The 23518-nt window shown below is 41.5% G+C and overlaps 1 protein-coding gene across 1 annotated transcript in view; it reads left to right on the top strand.

Moving 5' to 3' along the window:
- LOC138952646 (bromodomain-containing protein 4-like) overlaps positions 1-23206 on the top strand; it is a 29665-nt gene extending 6459 nt beyond the window's left edge. The window contains exons 2-4 of the mRNA XM_070324347.1: positions 2473-3043; positions 19814-19927; positions 20787-23206. Of these exons, the coding sequence (XP_070180448.1) occupies positions 2480-3043; positions 19814-19927; positions 20787-22796 (2688 nt within the window). The 5' untranslated portion in view covers positions 2473-2479 and the 3' untranslated portion in view covers positions 22797-23206. The remainder of the gene's footprint in view (positions 1-2472; positions 3044-19813; positions 19928-20786) is intronic.
- Positions 23207-23518: the final 312 nt, after the last annotated feature.

Raw genomic sequence — 23518 nt, forward strand, 5'->3', positions numbered from 1 at the left:
GGGTAGGGTGCACATGTAACCCCAGCCTCTATTTTTAGCTTTTTCTGTGTGATATAGACTGCCCTTTTTTAAGCTTCACGACCACACAAATATTGAACAAACAAAACAAGTGTAGCATAAGTATAGTCTACTTTCTTTGGTTAAGTAGGCTTGTAAGTCCCCATAGATACCCTTGTTAGCCATATTTATCCATCTTTTATGCTGGATTGCTTCTTGATGCAATACTTTACCGTGGGCGGCCTGTGCATTTTAAATACAACATTTGACGAGGGTGGGTGGAGCTGGCTCTTCAATTCGTCAAGCTGCAAAGCGTGGGAAGCTAAACTCATATGCTTGTCACTAAAAGTTAAACTGCAATTATTGAAGCAGGGATGGCCAAATTGTCTGCCTGGTCGCCAGGGGCGAGTAAAATATCCGCCGGGCTAGGCCTTGCGGCTGGCCAGTGAAAATTCAGTTTCAAATCAGATGCAGCAACTTTGGTATGCACCGGGCCATCCCTGTGAAGAAGAATGAGTTTCTGACAGTGGCACTAGAAAGCATGAGTAAGTTGTTACCTTGTGTCTTGAACTGGTCAGCTTTTTATTTTCAAAGTTGTTTCTCTTGATCATATGTCTTCTTGAGCTTCTCACCACCGTTATTTTTTTGCGAAAAGAGTACAACTGGTACTACGTGGGTAGTACCCTGATGTATCCCAATGCCATTCGTGATCTGTGTGTGTTGTGATGCTTCTCTTTTTCTTCCAGTGTTGTGAGATGATGAAGACATCAGTTGCTTTCAAAACGCCACAATACATTTGTTTAGCGTTGATAGATTGTCCCTTCAATTTCTATTCTTTGTAGTTGTACAGTCCGCCTCCCCTCCCCCCCCCCCCCTCCCCCCCCGCGGGTTAGGGGGAAGAATTTACCCGATGCTGGGGGATGCTCCCCAGCATGTCGTAAGAGGCGACTAACGGATTCTGTTTCTCCTTTTACCCTTGTTAAGTGTTTCTTGTATAGAACATAGGGCCAAAAAAAAAAATAGGTGTGGTTACGGTAACATAGCCAAAAAAAATAGGGTAGGTAGGTAGGCAATCACTTTTTTTTTTTTTTAACTTTTTTTTCTAATGTGTACAAATTAAACCTACTTGACAGGGAAATAAGTGTGCGACACGGGCGCTTTCGCTTTCATTGCGTTTTTTGCACTCGGTTTTTTTTGGGGTTTTTTTTTGTGTTGACAAATGTAATAAAAAGTTATAGGATCGGCCCCTAAAAATAGGGTAGGTCGGGTTACCGTAACCACACCTATTTTTTTTTTAGGCCTAGTCAATGTTTGTAAAGATTTTAGTCAAGCAGTATGTAAGAAATGTTAAGTCCTTTGTACTGGAAACTTGCATTCTCCCAGTGAGGTCATATATTGTACTACGTTGCAAGCCCCTGGAGCAATTTTTGAGTCACTTGAGAAAATGTGACTCTATGTAATCGGTCAGTGTTAGTCTGTCCGGCCGGCCGTCCGGCCGGCCGTAGACACCACCTTAACGTTGGACTTTTCTCGGAAACTATCAAAGCGATCGGGCTCATATTTTGTTTAGTCGTGACCTCCAATGACCTCTACACTTTAACGATGGTTTCGATGACCTTTGACCTTTTTCAAGGTCACAGGTCAGCGTCAAAGGAAAAATTAGACATTTTATATCTTTGACAAAGTTCATCGGATGTGATTGAAACTTTGTAGGATTATTCTTTACATCAAAGTATTTACATCTGTAGCCTTTTACGAACGTTATCAGAAAAACAAGGGAGATAACTAGCCTTTTCTGTTCGGCAACACACAACTTAACGTTGGGCTTTTCTCGGAAACTATAAAAGTGACCGGGCTCAAATTTTATGTGAACGTGACTCATTGTGTTGTGAATAGCAATTTCTTCCTGTCCATCTGATGCCTCATATAATATTCAGAACTGCGAAAGTGACTCGATCGAGCGTTTGCTCTTCTTGTTTGATTAGTGCTTTTGTGAACAAGAAACAATTAACAAGTGGCTCTATCCCATCCCCCCCTTTCCCCGTCGCGATATAACCGTGAACGGTTGAAAACGACGTTAAACACCAAATAAAGAAAGAAAGTTGTACAGTGGAACCCCCCTTTAAAGAACCCCTCACTTTAAGGTTCCCTCCCTTTTCAGACCCTGTTTTCTCACATTTTCTGTTCATAACCTCTGACTCTGTACATTTATTCCAAATGTCCGACTCCCTCCTTTTTAAGACCTGACGCTCTCAGATTTTTGGAGGTCTTAAAAGGGGGGTTCCACTGTACCTCCATATTTTAAAAACCTGTTTCACATTTGCTGTGATTTTTCTCTCTCAAAGTTCGTTTAGTGTTTGTAACTTTAATTTAATGATTTTCATGTGTGCATGGGGGGTATGACCATGGTTTTTATTTCTTGAAGTTCGTTTAGTGTTTGTATAAACTTTAATTTAATGATTTTCATGTGTGCAGGGGGGGTATGACCACGTGCAGTGCGGAGACCTTCACCACTCATCACCACACCCACCCCTCGCTCACGTTCATGGGCTCAGGCACAGGCTCCCATTCTGGCTCGGGCTCGAGCAGTGGCTCTAACTCACCGCCACCGGTCAAGACACCGCACACCGGCTCTGACACCGACTCCAGCTCACCGCCTCCGGACGAAACACAACACACCGGCTCAGAAAACGGCTCCATCTCACCGCCACCGGTCAAAACACAGCACACCGGCTCAGACAACGGATCCAGCTCTCTGCCGCTCATCAAAACTGAACCCAGATACGCAGACGAAGAGGAGACAGGAGGTTTTCGGCGGCAGTCTCCTGCCTTCGGTGCTTATCGCCACTCCCCACCGGTTGGATTGCTCAACAACCGTAACCTGGTGCAGGACGAGAAGCTGGTGGTTGCCACGCTCGCGTCGCTTGAATCGGGAGACCCCAGCAACATCATCAAGCAGGATCTCCGTCTCATCATTCAGTCGCGCAGGAAGGCGGAGGGGAAGGGGGAGCTCACGGTGGACTTCACAACTCCGCCCAAAGATGAGGTAAGGGTAGCGCCGTATACTGTATGGCAGCTCGCTTTCCTCTGGGAGAAAGCAGCCTGAATTTCCATGAGGGTAACCTCACAGGACTACATCAATCTTATCCTTATCCTCTTGTCCCTCTTGTGTTTCTGCACTGATGACCGGCTTGAAAGTCTGTAAGCGTAAGAGAAAAATTATAACAGAAAAATAGTTTTTATGCACACTAAAAAGTCCCTTGTTTCCGATTCCCTGATCGATCCTATTTTTTCCTCTTGACCCAATAACTTTTTTTTCCCCCTTCAATGTTTTTTTAAATTTTATCAAAAAGGACAATATTCGATTTTGAAGACTTTGCAAGGAAAATTACTCGTCGCCGACATCCAGCGGACATAGTTTGCGCGATATGCGGTCAATAAAAAGTCAAATACTTCCATCAAATTACATTTTTAAATAATTAAAAATGAACCAACCTATCGAGCCTAATTATTTTGTTTGCCTTGTCATCTAAAACAAACATATAATTTTTTTTGCCTTATGTTGTTTCTCATTTGAAAATGAAGCCTGGTGAAAGAGATCCACACCTTACCTTCTTCTTTCTGAATTAAGCCTGGTGAAAGAGATCTATCCACACCTTATCTGTCTTCTTTCTGAATTAAGCCTGGTGAAAGAGATCCACACCTTATCTGTCTTCTTTCTGAATTAAGCCTGGTGAAAGAGATCCACACCTTATCTGTCTTCTTTCTGAGGTCTGTTTACGGTAACATAGGGTGAAAAAATAGGGTCGGTAGGTCGGCTTTTTTTTTTTTTTTTTTTTTTTATTTTTTTTCTCCCCTCTCTATGATGTTTCACAGTTCATTTCTTCTCATCAATCCCTGTTTTTGCCCAACATAACTATAAACAGTACTTTGAGCTTACCTCCCTTCTGTCGTCTGCTGTTTGAGCGCAAACAGCTCTATTTTGGATGCGGTTTTTTTTTTCAGACAATCCAAAAAAAAGATTAGGGTCGGGCCTAAAAACTAGGGTCGGTCGGGTTACCGTAAACAGACCTATTTTTTTTTTCCTTATCTCAATATCTGTCTTCTTTCTGAATTAAGCCTGGTGAAAGAGATCCACACTTTGCAGATGAAGTTGAGTGGAGTTCATGCGTTCAAACTTTCACTACTTTTCTTTTATCTGTTCCTTCTTTTCCTTTCTGACTTTCTTTCTTCACTGAACCTTCAGATCCTTCCACAAAAGAGAACAATAGTTTTTTGAGGATTTCACTGGCATTCAATGTCTACTTGCAATGCAGTACATCCACATCTGTTATAAAAAAAAATGTCAGCGCTGAAGAAGTGCATACACAGCAAGATGATGTTTGAATGTTTATAAAAATGAAGATATATTGCAAAACAGTGCACTGCAACTAAAATAAATAAACATGGTGCTTCAGAGAAGCAGTTATCTCTCTACGTCAAAACTTTTGCTGGAAGTTAGAACCCTGTTGTGTTTTTTTTTCAAGTCCCACCAGAAAAGAGACAAGTTTACAAAAAAAATGTTAGTCTGTGTCTATGGCAAAACAACACCTTGGAAGTTGGATCAGAAGAATGGATGCATGTCTGTCTGTTTGGGAACTCAATTTTTTAAAAACTGGATCAATGGATGTTGCAAGTTGCTATCCACAAAAACAAAAGTTTACAGATGGCTGTACTTCTCACACTTACCTTTTTACTCTTTTTACACTTACCTTTTGCAGTTAAATCTACCTTACATATGACTTTAAATTAAAAAAAACAATAGCAGGGGCCTTTTCCCCCGAGAACTGTTATACTTAGGCCTACAAAAAAATAGGTGTGGTTACGGTAACCCGACCTACCCTATTTTTAGGGGCCGACCCTATAACTTTTTATTAGATTTGTCAAAAAAACAAAACAATAAAAAAAAACCAGTGCAGAAAACGCAATGAAAGCGAAAGCGCTCGAGTCGCACACTTATTTCCTTGTCAAGTAGGTTTAATTTGTACACATTAGAAAAAAAGTTTTAAAAAAAAAGTGATTGCCTATCTTCCTACCCTATTTTTTTTTGGCTATGCTACCTTAACCACACTTTTTTTTTGGTTTTTTTTGTTGCCTTATAATCATTACTTTTATATTTGTATTTGGTTTATCTTATTGTCATTGGAATTGGGGAAATCCCTCAATTCAGTTTGTGTCTAAGTTGAATCTTTTGTTGATTACTTGTTAGTGTTACAGGGAAATTTCTCCATATCCCTAATGCACACACACACACACACACAAGTTAGTTTAGGGTAACCCGACCAACTTTTTTTTGCCCCGCCGACCCTAAAACTTTAATTTCATTTCTCAAAAAAAACAAAAACTGTTGGCACATTTCGCGAACCACACCGAGAAGTAACCTTTACAAATCAACTAAAATTTTTATATTTTTTTTAAAAGCCGACCTACCGATCATATCTTTTTTGATCACGTTACCCTAAACCAACATATATTTTTGTTTGGCCTTACTTGTTAGTGTTACAGGGAAATTTCTCCATATCCCTAATGCAGCACAGAGGAGCTTGATTGAATGTATGCACTGCTTTGCGTATAATGATATGTACTTCCCCTCATGTGGTCAGAATTTTATGAGAAAAATTTAAGCTTCAAAAATGAATCTTCCTGGATAAATTATGTGTTTAGGCTGTCATGTGGTTACAAGGCATATATTGTCTTCTTCAAATGAGCCAGGCAAAAGTGAAGTAGCTTTTAAAATGAAATTGGGACTGATAAAAACGTTAGCGTTTAAAAACAAACTAACAAACCACAGAGTGAGAATGACTGGAAAATATGACACAGTAAGTAAACATATTATTCAATCTTACTTTTATTGGAGTACTGTATAAAAATAAAAATGTAGTTGCCTTTCCTGTTTACACGGTTTTACTGGTTTCCTATCATCTTAGTTAATGTCTTGAAAGGACTGTAAAACATGGTACGCACATATACATGTATTAATTGTTACCACTGAGCAAGTTCTGATGTTACCCTAATTACATTTGTTAACCAGAGGCGAAGCCTTCAAGGCTCACGTAAGAAATCGACAAACAGTAACACAAACTCAATCACTCCGTCACACATACACACACACACACACACACACACACACACACACACACACACACACAGTAAGCATAGGTGAAACTGTGCAAGAAAGCGAGACACTAGATCTGCCAACTAGTCTCGGCCCGCTCACAATAACAATGACCGAGACTTTCAGTAATTCCTTCGCGTGACGTCTAACCCTCTTACGTCATAATGTGACGTCTTCAAATGTTAAAGTTTCTATCACACACGTCAAACACTTTTGACCGAGACGTAATCTTCTTATGCGAGCTTTATCCATAGACTCAGAAATGTTAAAGTTTCTATCACACACACACACACGCACGCACAGACAGACAAAAGTTAGCATCGCATAGGCTACACTTACGTGAGCCAAAAACTGCTCTTGTCTTGTTTAACCAGTGATGTTTGTTTATTGCCTTTTTCTCGAAATGGCTGTCAGTTTTACTTGTGTTCTAAAAAACAAACAATGTATCGCTATAGAACACCTTTTGATTACTGTTGGTTTAAGAGTTTATGATGAGTGGTAAAACTAAGTCCTGTTTCAAATCTAATGTACATGTGGCACTGGCGATAGCTCAGGGGAGATAATAGAAAGTAAAAACAAGTCGCGTAAGGCGAAAATACAATATTTAGTCAAGTAGCTGTCGAACTCACAGAATGAAACTGAACGCAACGCAACGCAGCAAGACCGTATACTCGTAGCATCGTCACTCCACCGCCCGTGGCAAAGGCAGTGCACGTGGAATTGACAAGAAGAGCGGGGTAGTAGTTGCGCTGAGAAGGATAGCACGCTTTTCTGTACCTCTCTTCGTTTTAACTTTCTGAGCGTGTTTTGAATCCAAACATATCATATCTATATGTTTTTGGAATCAGGAACCGACAAGGAATAAGATGAAAGTGTTTTTAAATTGATTTCGAAAAAAAAATTTTGATAATAATTTTTATATATTTAATTTTCAGAGCTTGTTTTTAATCCAAATATAACATATTTATATGTTTTTGGAATCAGCAAATGATGGAGAATAAAATAAACGTAAATTTGGATCGTTTTATAAATTTTTATTTTTTTTTACAATTTTCAGATTTTTAATGACCAAAGTCATTAATTAATTTTTAAGCCACCAAGCTGAAATGCAATTACCGAACCCCGGGCTTCGTCGAAGAGTACTTGACCAAAATTTCAACCAATTTGGTTGAAAAATGAGGGCGTGACAGTGCCGCCTCAACTTTCACGAAAAGCCGGATGTGACGTCATCAAAGACATTTATCAAAAAAATGAAAAAAACGTTCGGGGATTTCATACCCAGGAACTCTCATGTCAAATTTCATAAAGATCGGTCCAGTAGTTTAGTCTGAATCGCTCTACACACACACACACACACACAGACACACACACGCACACACACACGCACATACACCACGACCCTCGTTTCGATTCCCCCTCGATGTTAAAATATTTAGTCAAAACTTGACTAAATATAAAAATGAGGTGAGAGCACGTTGCAGGCTGAATTTTATACAGACACATACTCTGTGTCTCTCTCTCTCTCTCTGAGTCTCTCTCTATCTCTCTCTGAGTGTGGCTTTGAGTGACTGACCTAATTTTATGTACAAACCAAACACGAGCCTACATATCGTAATACAGTAATCGTATTGCGATGCAAACAAGATGGGGGGGTTTCCGTGATGATTGATGCTAGGTCGTCATGGAAACAACCGTGCGACTGATGCGACCCTCTCGTGCCTCGTTGTAGTTGACGGAGGAAGAATGGGAAAGAGCTCGGAAACGCCGCGACCAGAATCGACTTGCCGCCCAAAGATTTCGTCATAAGCAGCGCAAGATTTCTTCGACCCTGTCAGATGTAAGTTCTTTGAATCTTGTGTGTGTAATCTAAATTATTCTTTAAGTTGGCTTGTTAGATGAAACAACCCTTTATCCCCATGCTAATTTTTTGGTGGAGCTTACAAAAGAAATATTGTGTTGAGTTATAGTTTAGTGAATTTGAACTGTGCTTAGACAAAAAGCCAAAACTTATTATGGATGTATAGGGCTAACAGACCTGTGCACATCTACGGTTTCTCCGTAATTTCTCTGATTTTTATATGCAGAATACGGTGCTACGGATTTTTAATTAAAATTCCGAAATTCCGATGTTTTACGGCAAAAAAACACCAACTTTTTTTTCTGTTTTAAGATGTTTTGACTAATTAGTTGGCCGTTGCGCTGAAAAGACGTTTTCCGATTTACCGGAAGCGCGTGTGTTCTCCGCATTGAGTCTTTGTTCTTGGACTTGGTTCGTCCAGCGTCTGCGTGGTGATTGAAGTGAAACATGGAAAAGAAAAAAAGAGTGCGAGATTCAAATAGTGAAGAGGAGACACCAGCTCTGTTACCAAAGACTTGAAGAAGAAAACGGCACAACAGTGCTGGAAGTCCAGTCATTCTCAAGACAACCTGGAGATAGTAAAATCCAGCAAAGGAGACCTTTGACCTTTGAACTGTCGTTACAGCTTACTACTGAAACATTTTAAAAACTACTGAAATTTTGTTTGTTTACTACTGATGAGCGCTTTGAGTGTGCACAGGTCTGGGCTAATATCAAATGGAGAATGCATGATATATTGTGTGTGCCTTTGGGCTTCTAGTTTTATTATTATTTGTATGGTTTAAACTTAATTCTGTTTCTATAATTCAAAGAAAAAAAGAATCTTTGCCTGCAGTAAGTAGTTGTCAGTGTTAAAAGTGTCTTCAGTTTTCTTGTTTACTATTTTGAACACAGACAGCTATACATTTTGCTGCAGTGTTCTCTTTGGGAAGCTGTGTGCTTCAAGGGAGATAACAGACTAACATTTTTACCTTGAATGTTGAAAGAGTTCCCTGCTCTGAAATATCTATGATTGGCAGTATTTACGGGATTACTTCCCTTGGACCTAAACAGTAAGAAGCTTACAGCTCTGGTGTAACTTTTTACCACACATTTTCTTTTCATGTTTGAATTTGGACGGGATAATTGTCGAAGAACAACTTTCAAAAATAAACTGTAGAGAGTGTTAGAGAACCTGAATGTAGTGTTATACTTCAATATTTGCAAATGTTTTAATTTGTGTTTTTTTAGCTTCATAGAATCACACAGTTGTGAAGTGCTTCATCCAATAAGTGCTGCTATATTTATGTGCTACTATTATTATTATTATGATTAATATTCTTCTACAAGGCTATGTCTCCTTTCAGCGGGTGAGGCGCCTAGAGACAGCCAACATGAAGCTGAAGACAGATCTTGAGACGCTTGAAACGGAAAAACTGAACCTGCTGCAACTTGTGTTTCAACACGATCGTGGCTGCAACAATGAGGACTTTAGGAGAAAGCTCCGACAGGCCCTGGACGGTGGCTTCATTACACAGGGTTTTAGACACTGGCCTGTATGAGTTGACGGACTTTGAGTGTTGTGTGTACTGATTGTGGATCTTTCTGCTTGTCAAAGCTCCAACAGTGGATCTTTCTGCTTGTCAAAGCTCCAACAGTGGATCTTTCAGACCTGGGAACCCATATGATTTCGCCGTATTTTGTACGCATGATTGTCGAGAATACGCTCAGTACGGTCAGTGGGGAAAAAATACGACGAGAAAAAGTCCTAGACTACTTTTCTTCACAAGCCCATCCTGAAGCCGATCCAGTATTTTGGCACATGATTACGTCACTATATTAGCCGCCGTCGAAAAAAATATAATCGGATCGTGTCAATCAATCAAAACAACCAGGCAAATGAAAGTACGGTATTTGGCGAAATCGGCTCCGAGAATAAACAAGTGAAACAAAGGAGAAAAGTGAAAAAGTTTGAAGAAAAATATCACACACACACACACAATTTGTAACCAACACACACATGTAGTCCCGCCCGGAATAAGCTTTTTTGGGATGATTTACGACTTTAGCGCAAATTTCGAGCAGACGAAAGCACAACATGGCGGCTCTCGCTCCTCCAACTATCGCGAGACACAAAAAAACGAAATTTCGCGCGCGCGAGATCCTGATACATCCGGTGTTTCTCTGTACGCTTGTCACAACGACTTGTTGACAAACGAAGATTCGCGAAAGAAAGAGAAAAGCGCCGAGTCTTGAGTAGGGAGCTAATAAAAATAAAGTACCGGTAATCGCTAATCGAGCGAAATGAAAATCCGCGGCAACTTCCATTAGGTGAATGCTATTCAAGTTTAGGTAACGTTTTAGCCGCATCTTTTTATAAGCCGCAATGCGATTTTTTTTTTTAAAGTCGCGGCTTGTAGTCTGTCAATTACGGTACAGTTTGTGTCAGTAAAAATTTAAAAAAGCATTTGTTTTAAATGTATAGGTAAACTTAATTAACGGTGTGACGGACGCGCATGAGGCATGTTTTAATCATGGATGTGCAAACGCTGTGTGGAGTACGCTCATTTTTTTGAAAATACACGAAGTTTGTTTGAGAATACTCAAAGTGCAAAACAAGGGTTCTCAGGTCTGATCTTTCTGCTTGTCAAAGCGCCAACAGTGGATCTTTCTGCTTGTCAAAGCTCCAACAGGGGATCTTTCTGCTTGTCAAAGCTCTGACAGTGGGTCTATCTGCGTGTCAAAGCACCAACCGAGGATCTTGTGAAAGCACAGACAGTGGATCTTTCTGCTTGTCACAGCGCCGACAGTGGATCTTTCTGCTTGTCAAAGCGCAGACAGTGGATCTTTCTGCTTGTCACAGCGCCGACAGTGGATCTTTCTGCTTGTCACAGCGCCGACAGTGGATCTTTCTGCTTGTCAAAGCGCCGACAGTGGATCTTTCTGCTTGTCAAAGCACAGACAGTGGATCTTTCTGCTTGTCAAAGCGCAGACAGTGGATCTTTCTGCTTGTCAAAGCGCAGACAGTGGATCTTTCTGCTTGTCAAAGCGCAGACAGTGGATCTTTCTGCTTGTCAAAGCGCAGACAGTGGATCTTTCTGCTTGTCAAAGCTCAGACAATGGATCTTTCTGCTTGTCAAAGTGCCGACAGGAGTTATCTGTGCTGATGTTGTTATTGTGGTTATAATATGCAAGAATGACGATGTCTATATTTTTGCGTGCTTTGGTAAAGATTTGAGTTTATGTTAGTCTTGTGATTTTGAAAGTAGTCTTACTCTCTTCTCTTTTTTTTTAAGAAGTGCGGGGAAGCGGGTAAAATCTTTGAGGTACACCTGAAGGTTGTGCTTTGTTTTTAGTTAACGACTCATACCAAACCGTTTATCATTTAGTCATTACAGTGCAGTGTGTCACCAAGAAAATTACCTGTCTATTCCTCAAGGAAAGGAATCGAAATCAGTCAATATGTTAGCTGCGTCAGTAAACCTTCAAATTGTTTCAAGTTTCTTTTTCTCTTTATGTTGACAGTGCGTCGGAGAAATAATAATTGTGGAATTATGTGCACAGTTAATTTTGTGTACCTTTCAGGCATGGCCAAAACTATGTTTATGGGGGAAATTTCATCTGTGTTGCATGCAGTGTATGACATACTTTATAAGGAATTTCATGATTAAAAGGTATGGGTAAACTTTGACACCTGACATTACCCGCTATTACGAGCTAGTCGTGTGACAGAGAGTTTTCTTGCACACGAGACTGTAGATGTTTCACGACGGCTTTAGCCGGAGTGAAACAGCAGCAGTCGAGTGTGCAAGAAAACTCTCTGTCACACGACTAGCTCGTAATGGCGATTATGTCTCACAGCTTCAACAGAGGAGAGAACAAACACGTTTTGCGTACTCACGCTTGATAAACCTAAACACAGGAGCAGCCATTGTGGAGAGATCTACTTTTTGACGAAAGTGACCGAACAACTATAAATGACGTCTCGGTATATGTGAATGACGTCACAGTCATCGTCACAGTCTGTATCTTTTGAAGCATCGCAATCTTCATGACGTCTTTCTGTGTCTGCATCCGCGAAATGTTTGTTCTTTCCGGGATCTTTGTCATCTATGTTCAGAACTCTGTCCTTATAGTGTCAGACTAACAGGCCTCCTGAGCGAGCCACTTTCCAAGGGCAGCTAAATTCGCGTATGGAAACAGTACTGTCGTCTGGGATGCCGTTTTCAGTATTCTGAGCGTTGAAGAATTTGTAAAGAGAAGAAACGATAACAGCAGGAGAAATAAAAGTCGTGTGTGCATTTTGGGGTTTTTTGGGGGACGATTTCGAGTTTGAATCCGTTCTTGCACATGCTCCAAAGCGTGTAACATACAATCTTGCACACGTTTGCTTTAGTAATGGCAAAGAAGGAAAGCGTGTGACATACAAGTTTTATAGCTGTTGCCAGTGTGGGCTGTGTATAATGATAGCGCCAAAACAAGTTCCTTGTTTCCAGTTCCCTGACAGACCCTCTTTTTTTTGCCCCTGACACTAGAACCTTTTTTTTTCCTTTAAAGAAATTTATTTTGTAAGAAAGAACAAAATGTTATTTTACAGGCTTTGCAAGAAAAGTATCTATTCTCTGACATCCAGGGGTCACAGTTCACAAGATTTCCGGCCAAAAAAAAGCCACATTCGCCTGTGTAAATGAAAAAAAATCACTGACCAAAACAAACAAAAAAGAAGAAAAAATGGAAACTGACCTAAGACTCTAATTTTTTTGGCCTTGTCATCATCCAAAACAAACAATATTCTTTTCTGTTGCTGTTGCTGTTGCTGCTGGGGTTAGGGTGGCCGTGAGGGCTTCAATGTGAAGCAAGCAAATCAATTTCCATGCATACAAAATAGGGCATTTTTGATTTTTCTGTATGAAAAATAAATTTTAACACTGTGTTCTAAGTCCTTTTGTTTTTTACAAGAATACATGTGTGTCCACAGTACGTACCTCTCTGATGTGAGTTTCCTCAGATGAAAGGACACATCCAAATAAGGTACTTTATTGTGTTCTATGGTCCGTTAGTCTGTGGCTATGACAATGTGACATTGAAAAGGACTCCTGCTGTGCAATGATACATAAGGCAGACCTAAATTGTGTCCTGAGTCTGATGACATCATGGGACTGTTGTGTATACATTAGTTATGTTTTGTTTTCTGAAGACATCATTGAGCCATAGTGTATTAATTACTATGTTTGTGTTTTCCATGAAAACTGTGATGCAAGCAACATATTGAAGCTTGTACTGGTGTGTGCTTATTTGGTCATTCTGCCTGGGCATTTGTGTGTGTGTGTGTGTGTGTGTGTGTACATGCGTGTGTGTGTGTGCACCATTGTTGCGTAGGATGGGAGATGGCGTGATGAAGGGTTTACTATTGCGTCTGAAAAATACGTTAATGATAATTGTTTTCCTTTTTCGTTTGATTGGTATTTGTGTCACATTTAATTTGAACTAGAGGCTTGTTATGTTGTGATGTAAAAGTCAGATATTTGTGTCACATTTAATTTGAACTAGAGGCTTGTTATGTTGTGATGTAAAAGTCAGATATTTGTGTCACATTTAATTTGAACTAGAGGCTTGTTATGTTGTGATGTAAAAGTCAGATATTTGTGTCACATTTAATTTGAACTAGAGGCTTGTTATGTTGTGATGTAAAAGTCAGATATTTGTGTCACATTTAATTTGAACTAGAGGCTTGTTATGTTGTGATGTAAAAGTCAGATATTTGTGTCACATTTAATTTGAACTAGAGGCTTGTTATGTTGTGATGTAAAAGTCAGATATTTGTGTCACATTTAATTTGAACTAGAGGCTTGTTATGTTGTGATGTAAAAGTCAGATATTTGTGTCACATTTAATTTGAACTAGAGGCTTGTTATGTTGTGATGTAAAAGTCAGGTATTTGTGTCACATTTAATTTGAACTAGAGGCTTGTTATGTTGTGATGTAAAAGTCAGGTATTTGTGTCACATTTAATTTGAACTAGAGGCTTGTTATGTTGTGATGTAAAAGTCAGGTATTTGTGTCACATTTAATTTGAACTAGAGGCTTGTTATGTTGTGATGTAAAAGTCAGGTATTTGTGTCACATTTAATTTGAACTAGAGGCTTGTTATGTTGTGATGTAAAAGTCAGGTATTTGTGTCACATTTAATTTGAACTAGAGGCTTGTTATGTTGTGATGTAAAAGTCAGATATTTGTGTCACATTTAATTTGAACTAGAGGCTTGTTATGTTGTGATGTAAAAGTCAGATATTTGTGTCACATTTAATTTGAACTAGAGGCTTGTTATGTTGTGATGTAAAAGTCAGATATTTGTGTCACATTTAATTTGAACTAGAGGCTTGTTATGTTGTGATGTAAAAGTCAGATATTTGTGTCACATTTAATTTGAACTAGAGGCTTGTTATGTTGTGATGTAAAAGTCAGATATTTGTGTCACATTTAATTTGAACTAGAGGCTTGTTATGTTGTGATGTAAAAGTCAGATATTTGTGTCACATTTAATTTGAACTAGAGGCTTGTTATGTTGTGATGTAAAAGTCAGATATTTGTGTCACATTTAATTTGAACTAGAGGCTTGTTATGTTGTGATGTAAAAGTCAGATATTTGTGTCACATTTAATTTGAACTAGAGGCTTGTTATGTTGTGATGTAAAAGTGAACAGTTGCAGGGGTGGGATTTCTTCCGTCCCTGACGGATTTCCGTCCCAGGAAGAATTTTGGCATTTTTGTTTTGTTTTTTGTTTGTATACCTTTTTTTGTTAATCCCTGGCAGCTGCTGTTTACACTCCGTTCTGTGAACAGAAGGTCAACTACCTTTAACCATTACCAAATTGTAATTCAATCAAGTTGGCGTTTTAATGAAACAGATCCTGTGATTGGTCAGAATGCCCCAACTCATTAAAAATTACCGGTCATTAATTGTCGATAACCACTCGCTAAAAAAGCCATTAAGTTGATTAACCACCTGCTGGCGAGGCGCATTGATACCTCAACTAGTCTCGGTTAGCTTTGAGGGTCATTTTACAAGTAGGAAATATGAAGGCCAATGAAATACCGAGACCAAGTGAAACACACTTAATTTAAACATATTTCTCTTTTAATTCAAGCTATGATTCAACAATAATTTTAGAATATAACTCCAGAAATGATGAATTGAAAAGCAGCATCAGAAGACTGTGTATAGAATTAGCAAGGGATATAACTCTGCCGGTTTCTGTTTTTGTCTAAACCTTCTTCTTTTATAACCTGAGCAGTTAGCCCTTTTGAAGGTGTTTAATTGAAACAAACTGACTTGAAACTTGTTTCTCATTTCGTTAAAGCTATGGTTCAACAATTATTTGAGAATATACCACCTGCAGTGATAAAATCATAAGCTACAAGTAAAAATGTGTAGTACAAGGGAGGTGACTTATTTTCTGTGTTTGCTTTGTTTGCATGGCGATTTTCCTTTAATGCAGTAAACATTTGTTTTAAACAAAGACAAAACTAGGTGATAAAATCAAATACCTTCAAGTTTACGAAAATTGTTAATTATGTGCATCTCCAATTTTAAGTACCCCCCGCGGGTTAGGGGGAGTCCCATATTGGTTGGGACGAGAAAGAATTTACCCGATGCTACCCAGCATGTCGTAAGAGGCGACGAACGGTTCTGTTTCTCCTTTTACCCTTGTTAAATGTTTCTTGTATAGAATATAGTCAATGTTTGTAAAGATTTTAGTCAAGCAGTATGTAAGAAATGTTAAGTCCTTTGTACTGGAAACTTGCATTCTCCCAGTAAGGTCATATATTGTACTACGTTGCAAGCCCCTGGAGCAATTTTTTGATTAGTGCTTTTGTGAACAAGAAACAATTAACAAGTGGCTCTATCCCATCTCCCCCCTTTCCCCTATCCCATCTCCCCCCTTTCCCCCGTCGCGATACAACCTTGAATGGTTGAAAATGACGTTAAACACCAAATAAAGAAAGAAAGAATTTTAAGTTTTTGTTTAAGCCGCTTCTAAAACCCTTCTTGAAATTTGTTTACCGCTTGTTTTTGTAGACACCCCTAGCAAGAGTGATGCAACCAAACACCTTCCAGTATAGAGGTTTTTGATTTTGTGCATTCATCCCCCCCCCCCCCCCCCCCCCCCCCAAGAAAAAAAAAGTGTGTGCTGATTTCAGTTTTAAAGCCAGGAGAGGCTCAAATAGCAACTCGTGAATTGCTAAAAGTTCACTTTTAGCTGGTTAGTTACAATGTAATACCTTCAAGTTAACAAGATTTTTTACTTTTAGTGCATCTCCAATTTTAAGATTTTGTTTAAGCTTATACAGTCCTGAGACATCCTGCTTGCTGGCTCGCGCGCAGAGAAAAAAATTTCCCTCTTTATCTTCACTCTCACTTGCTGCAAAATCCCTCTCGCGGAGGTTTTTTTAGACAGGCCAGGCACTGGTTTTCCCTTGACTGTATAGGGGCTTCTAAAAAAACCTCTTGAAATGTGTTTACTACTTGTTTTTGTAGACCCCCTAGCAAGAGTGATACAACCAAACATCTTCAAGTATAGAGGTTCTTGATTTTGTGCATTCCCCACCCCCCCCCCCCCCCCCCCCCCCCCCATTTGTTGTTTGTTTGCTGTTATCAGTTTTAAAGTCAGCACAGAGGCTCAAATAGCCCCCTCATGAAATGCTGAAATGAATTTTCAGCTGGTCAGTTACAAAAACCTTTAAGTTTACAAGATGTATATATTATGCATCTCCAAAAAGCTTGTTTGTTCTAAAAATTTAAAGTTAGGAGAGGCCACCTAAACCCTCCCTAAAATGCTAAAATTCATTTTTGGCTGGGGGGGTGCTGCCCCCCTGGACCCCCCAGCAAGGGCGCTGCCCCTGCACCCCGCCGGAGCCTAAGCGGCCCCTGGACCCCGGCCTTCCAAAATGTTCAGTCCTGGCAACATTTTCGGCTCCCACCCATGCAGTTGATAAGATGAAGAGTGCACACTTAAATTGATCAGAACAGAATGGCACAAAGTTGACCGGCACGGTTGGCCTAGTGGTAAGGCGTCCGCCCCGTGATCGGGAGGTCGTGGGTTCGAAGCCCGGCCGGGTCATACCTAAGACTTTAAAATTGGCAATCTAGTGGCTGCTCAGCCTGGCGTCTGGCATTATGGGGTTAGTGCTAGGACTGGTTGGTCCGGTGTCAGAATAATGTGACTGGGTGAGACATGAAGCCTGTGCTGCGACTTAAATCTTGTGTGTGGCGCATGTTAAATGTCAAAGCAGCACCGCCCTGATATGGCCCTTCGTGGTCGGCTGGGCGTTAAGCAAACAAACAAACAAACAAACAAATGGCACAAAGTTAGCACATTTTCAGTTACAGGCTTTTTGAGATTAATTAAAAAAGATTCCTTTTTATGCGTTATTAAAAAAAAAATAGCCTTTTTATGCATTGAATCTTGCCCCTGCTTTTGGGAATTCATTTGACAGGAAAGCACAGAGTTGTCTTTTATGGTTATAGAGCATGCTTCAGTTAGTAACTGCTTACAAGAAGGCAAGTAGTGAAGTACTATCTTGTTGCAATAGGAAGTTTTTTAAATCAACAATTATGCTTACACAGATATTTCCAGTCTTTTTGCTTGAGAACATTTTCAGGATTAGATATCGTTACCTGAGCAGTGTGCTACATCATATTTTAGTTTTTATCATTCGAATGGGCATTTTTTATTTGACTTGTATTTTCAGATCTGATGTTCTGTTGTAACCTTTTTGTTGACAATGCTTCCAAGAAATAAATTTATAAGAAAAAAATTTGAATACATTGTATATAATTGTTGTATTTGTGTCTGTGTGTGTGTTTAAGGTCTCGAATCCTACGTTGTGTTCATAGACTGAGCGAGTCAGATTCATTTGTGCATTCAGTCAAAACTCTTCATCACAGAAATATAAATCATACAATCCCACTTTCAGAATGTTTAGACTGTGTGTGCAGTGATGTGTGTCTGTTTCTGTCATCTTAATGTGTAATTCAAGAAAAATAGGATATATGGAAACATCACATTGATTCAGTTTTCTTTCAATACAAGGAAAAAGTTGAGCGGTGACGGTGACGGCTATGAAATAAAATTGGGCCACAACGTGTTGGATAAGTATAATTCAGCTGACCCTGAATTTTTGTTTACCGCTCTCAGTATAATTTGAAGGTTTCACAGACACTGGGGCATTTGGTGCTCCATACTAATGCAAAATAAAACCTGTGCACTCAAACAAAAAGGGAAAACCCTACTGGATGAACAACCAGCCCAAGTCACATGCATTATAATTATTGTATGCACACACACATACACATACAAAGTCATGTAAAGCAAAATTACTACATTTAGTCAACCCGTCATACACACAATGAAATTAACGCACTGCATTTTTTTCCACCAAGACAATATAGCAATGTCGAAACTCCGAGGCCACGAGCCAAGAAAGCTCTGCCACTTTCACAAAGAAAGCGTGCAGAAAGTGACAAGCCAGTATATCGCTGTAGCATATGGCCAGCTCACAGATCGCTTGAATTGACAAGCCAGTATAGCACAGTAGAGTAAAGCACTTCACAGAAAAGCGTGCACTTCACTAATTTTTTTTTAAACTTGCTGAGCTAGTTTTTAATCCAAACATAACATACATGTATCTATATGTTTTTGGAATCAGGAAATAATACGGTGCTACGGATTTTTAATTAAAATTCCGAAATTCCGATGTTTTACTTAAAAAAAATGTGTGTACTTTGTTTCTGTTTTAAGATGTTTTGACCAATTAGTTGGCCGTTGCGCTGAAAAGACGTTTTCCGATTTATCGGAAACGCGCATGTTCTCAGCATTGAGTCTTTGTTCTTAGACTTAGTTCAGTGTCTGCGTGGCAACTTGTGATTGAAGTGAAACATGGAAAAGAAAAAAAAGAGTGCGAGATTCAGATAGTGAAGAGGAGACACCAGCTCTGTCACCAAAGAAGAAGAAAACGGCACAACAGTGCTGGAAGTCCAGTTATTCTCAAGACAGTCCAGTGATGAATGAATGTCAGAATGACGAGACCAAAGACATTTTCAGAAAAAATGTTACAACAGTGTTGATGTTTCACCTGGCTTGTTAATAAATTATAATTCCCATTCTACTGCGTCATAGTGTTTCAGTTTGTGTGCTTTGTGAGCAGAATTATGTCTTGAACTGTCGTTACAGCTTCCTACTGAAACATTTTAAAAACTACTGAAATTTGGTTTGTTTACTACTGATGAGCGTTTTGAGTGTGCACAGGTCTGCACCTCAACTTTCACAAAAATCCGGTTATGACGTCAGCAGCTGACAGTGGAGGAGCTAGATAAGTTAGCCTAACATTGCCCTGTATTCATGTGTGTACATGTACTGAGATCCAGTGATGATTGTGTGTGACAGCAGCAGCTGACAGGGGAAGAGCTGGAGAAGTTAGCCTAACATTGCCCTGTATTCATGTGTGTACATGTACTGAGATCCAGTGATGATTGTGTGTGACAGCAGCAGCTGACAGGGGAAGAGCTGGAGAAGTTAGCCTAACATTGCCCTGTATTCATGTGTGTACTGAGATCCAGTGTGGATTGTGTGTGACAGCAGCAGCTGACAGGGGAAGAGCTGGAGAAGTTAGCCTAACATTGCCCTGTATTCATGTGTGTACTGAGATCCAGTGTGGATTGTGTGTGACAGCAGCAGCTGACAGGTGAAGAGCTGGAGAAGTTAGCCTAACATTGCCCTGTATTCATGTGTGTACTGAGATCCAGTGTGGATTGTGTGTGACAGCAGCAGCTGACAGGGGAAGAGCTGGAGAAGCGAGCCAGACGGAGAGAACTGAACAGACTTGCTGCCAAGAGATCCCGAGAGAAAGGACAACGTCGCAAGGAAACTCTCATTCAGGTATTTGTTGTTGTTGTTCATGTGATTTTTTTGTGGGCAGCTACTGCTGTAACTCTGTTATCAAGAGGTTTTTTTTTAAAGTTAAGATACTTTATAGTGTACAGGAGTAAGGATTTTCTTTGTGGGTACAGTATTTTTTTCACTTGGCTGACCAAATAGTGATTATTTTGCATTATTGAAGCTTTTTTTTTTTACCTCATTTCCTTGTAAATTGAGAAAAATAGAATAGGGCATATATGCTGCCAACTTTCTGATCCTGTACACTTTCTGACAATAAGTTCGTTTTTGTAAAATGTGGAAGAAACATTTTTTGGGGTGGTGGTGGTGGGGGGGGGGGGGGTGACCTGTTGGTTATAATGAGAAACTGACTGAATGACAAAAACCATTGTTCATCCTTTTATTTACTTTTTACAGAATTGATCAGCATGCAGGGCTAGACATAATTATACAACTCAATATATTATACGTTATTTGTATTTTTGACCAAAATATGATGACATTTTACTCAGATCTCGACAGTCAGTGTTCCTCTGAGACCGCTAGTGCAACAACATCTATGTATCGATCGATTCTGGTTAGAATTCCTTTTAGCTTTTATGATTGAACGCACACAAACATGCACTATTTTGTAGTCTCGGCTTGCCGCCTAAATATGAAGTTTTGTCAGCCCCTGGCGTCACATGCCTAGAAGAAGGGAAATCCAGTGTTCAATCCATGCATATTTATTTTTTTATTTTTTATTCTTGAAATATACAGTAGTGATACTGGAATATAGATGATTTTGAAGAATAACATGGCAAAAGAGAAGTGCTAACTGTAGTGTACTGTGCTTAACATGTAGTGTGACTGCTTACCACAGGAGATCCAGGGGCTGCAGAACCGCAACGGGTCACTGGAGGGCGCCATGGGTTCGCTACTGGAGGAGCGGGACAGCCTGGTTCGAACCCTGAAAGGACACATGCCCTGCTGCAAGGACTCCCTGGCCATGACGCGCACCGCTCAGCTACTGGCTTTCTCTCACCGTCTGGCTCAGCTCCTGGACTGGGCCCTCCCCCACCGCCCCTCCGGCGCCCCCTCCTCTCCCCCCTCTGACCTCTCCCTGGGGGTGGAGCTTCAGGCCCCGCCCCCTGTCCAGCCCCCTCCTCCCCCGCACACGCCCCTCCCCCCTCACAAGTCGGTGTACCCCCCTCAGTCTCCCGTGTCCATCCCCTATTCTGTCTTTTCCCCTCCACCTGACCTTTCCAGCCCCATGAGCGCTCGGGGCCCCATTGGTCAGGAGTCCATGGTTGGTGAGGGGGATGGGGGTGTGGGCAGGGACCTGGAAATCGATGCTGCAGCAGCTGCTGTGTTCAGGGAAGAGATTGAACGCAGACATCACAGACATCCGTTCCGGGTGTCGGCCCCTGCTTCCCCCTCCGCCCATCCCGGGGATGCTGTTTCGGCCAGCGGTCACCCGCTTTTCTCCTCCCCCCGCTCCTCCCCTCCCCCTCCTCCCCACTCTCAGCCTATAACCCCCACCCATCACCTTCCTTCCTCCTCACACTCCCTCCCCCCTCACCTTCATTCCCCTTCACGCTCACTGCCACCGAGTCACCTCCCCTCACCCTCTCACTCCCTCCCTCCCCATCTTCAGTCTCCTTCGCATTCCCTTCCTCCACACCTCCAATCCCCCTCCACCCCCTTCCCTTCCCACCTTCCATCTCCCTCCAACCCGTTCCCTCCCCATCTCCAATCTCCCTCCACCCCCTTCCCTCCCCATCTCCCATCTCCCTCTCACTCACGCCCCCCACCCCACCTCTCTTCCCCTACCCTCCCTTTCCCCTCTCACCTCCCTTCTCCTTCGACCGCCTTCCATCCCCATCTGCCCTCCCCATCTCACTCTTTTCCTTCTCCCTCCACCCCCTTCCCTCCGCAGTTCCCTTCCCCCTCCCTTCCGCGGCCCTCTCACCTGTCTCTGGACATGAGCGGGGGTTCAGGTGTGGGAAGGGAGAGCAGTGCAGGCTTTGCAACCCCTACATTCACTGCCGCCTCCCCCGACAAGCCCCACAGGCCCCCCATCTCCCCTCCCGGCAGCAGGGGAGGCAGCCAGGGCACCATCAAGCGACCTCAGAGTCTGGACCTGCGCGGCGTGGGGATCATCCCCAAGAAAGACCCTGCGCTCAGGTCTCCAGTCATCCCCAAGAAGGACCCAGCGCTCCGGTCGCCCATAGCAACCACGCCCAAGAAAGATCCGGCCCATCGCTCGCCGATGACGCCCAAAAAAGACCCTGCTATGCGGTCTCCGGTGATCCCCAAGAAAGACCCTGCTATGCGCTCACCCATCATCGACTCATCCCCAGTGCTGCCTTCAGCGTCCTCTTCGACCTTGCCCTCTGCCTCGGCTTTCCGCAGCAGTGGTGTGTTCAAGCGTGGCCCCGTGCAGCGCGTGGCCAGTTTCCATGGCGTCTCGGGGGCCGGGCCTCCGGGCTTAGAGCAGGTGGCCCCCCTCAACCTCAGCAAGCGGCGGAAGAGTGAGGACTTTGGCTCTCTCGTGGAAAGTGGCTCGGGTACACACCCTGGTGATCAAGGAGGCTACAGCGGTCAGCACACCTGGCCACCACCCGGGGTGGGGACGTGGGTCAAGCGCGAGACAGAGGAGGAGGTGGCGGCCCCTCTCAACTTGGTGTGTCGGGAACAGCCCTCGGCCACCGTCACGTCCGGAGTGTTGGAACGGCAGGAGGGGGCCTCGCACTCACAGCAGGGGGGCTATGGGGGCGTCAAGAGGGAGGGACTGGACGTCGTTCATGATGACGATGATGTCAGGCTGACCTCGGCATCGTTCTACCCGCGAAGGTTGATGCGTTTCAGCAGTTATGATGGAGCTCTGTAGACAAAGGTGGATGTGTTTCTGCAGTTACGATGGAGCTCTATAAAGTTTTGTTTAGTGTGGTATGAGATGTTTCTTGACTTACGCTCTTGTACAAAAAATTATGTTTAGAAAAGATTAACTGTAAATCTTATTTTTAACCACTCTCCATAACCCATTAGGCCAAAAAAAAAAAATTGTCTGTTTCTGGTAACATGGCTAAAAAAAAAATAGGGTCGGTAGGTAGGGATTTTTTTTTTTTTTTTTTTTTATTTTTTTTTTTACCTCAAATGTAGACCAATAAAACTAACTTTAAAAATCGCGCAAAAGAGACTGGATTCACTCTACATAGAGACAAGACACTCAACACATTTACAAATCGTCAGCGGACTTTCGTTTTCACACGTTTTTGTTGTTCATTTTCTCACCCTGTCCTTTACCACCAAAAAAAAAACAAAAACATTTTGAGTTTGGAAAAAAAAAGTTTAGGGTCGGCGCCGAAATTTAGGGTCGGTTGGGTGACCAGAAACAGACATTTTTTTTTTGTGGCCTTATTACTTCTATAAATACTTCTTCTTTTTTTCGAAGAAAAAGAGGCCTGTTAGCTTGAACTTTGAAAGTAGGTAATCCAACTTTTGTTTCCTTTGCTTTCTTGTGGATTCCAAATCTTTGTACTAAAGTACTTGTTTGTAAACATTTTGTCATACTGACTGTGTGACCATTGTACATGTGAATAGTCTTTATTT

Source organism: Littorina saxatilis, linkage group LG17 (genome assembly GCF_037325665.1).
Source record: "Littorina saxatilis isolate snail1 linkage group LG17, US_GU_Lsax_2.0, whole genome shotgun sequence".
Taxonomy (NCBI): Eukaryota; Metazoa; Mollusca; class Gastropoda; order Littorinimorpha; family Littorinidae; genus Littorina; species Littorina saxatilis.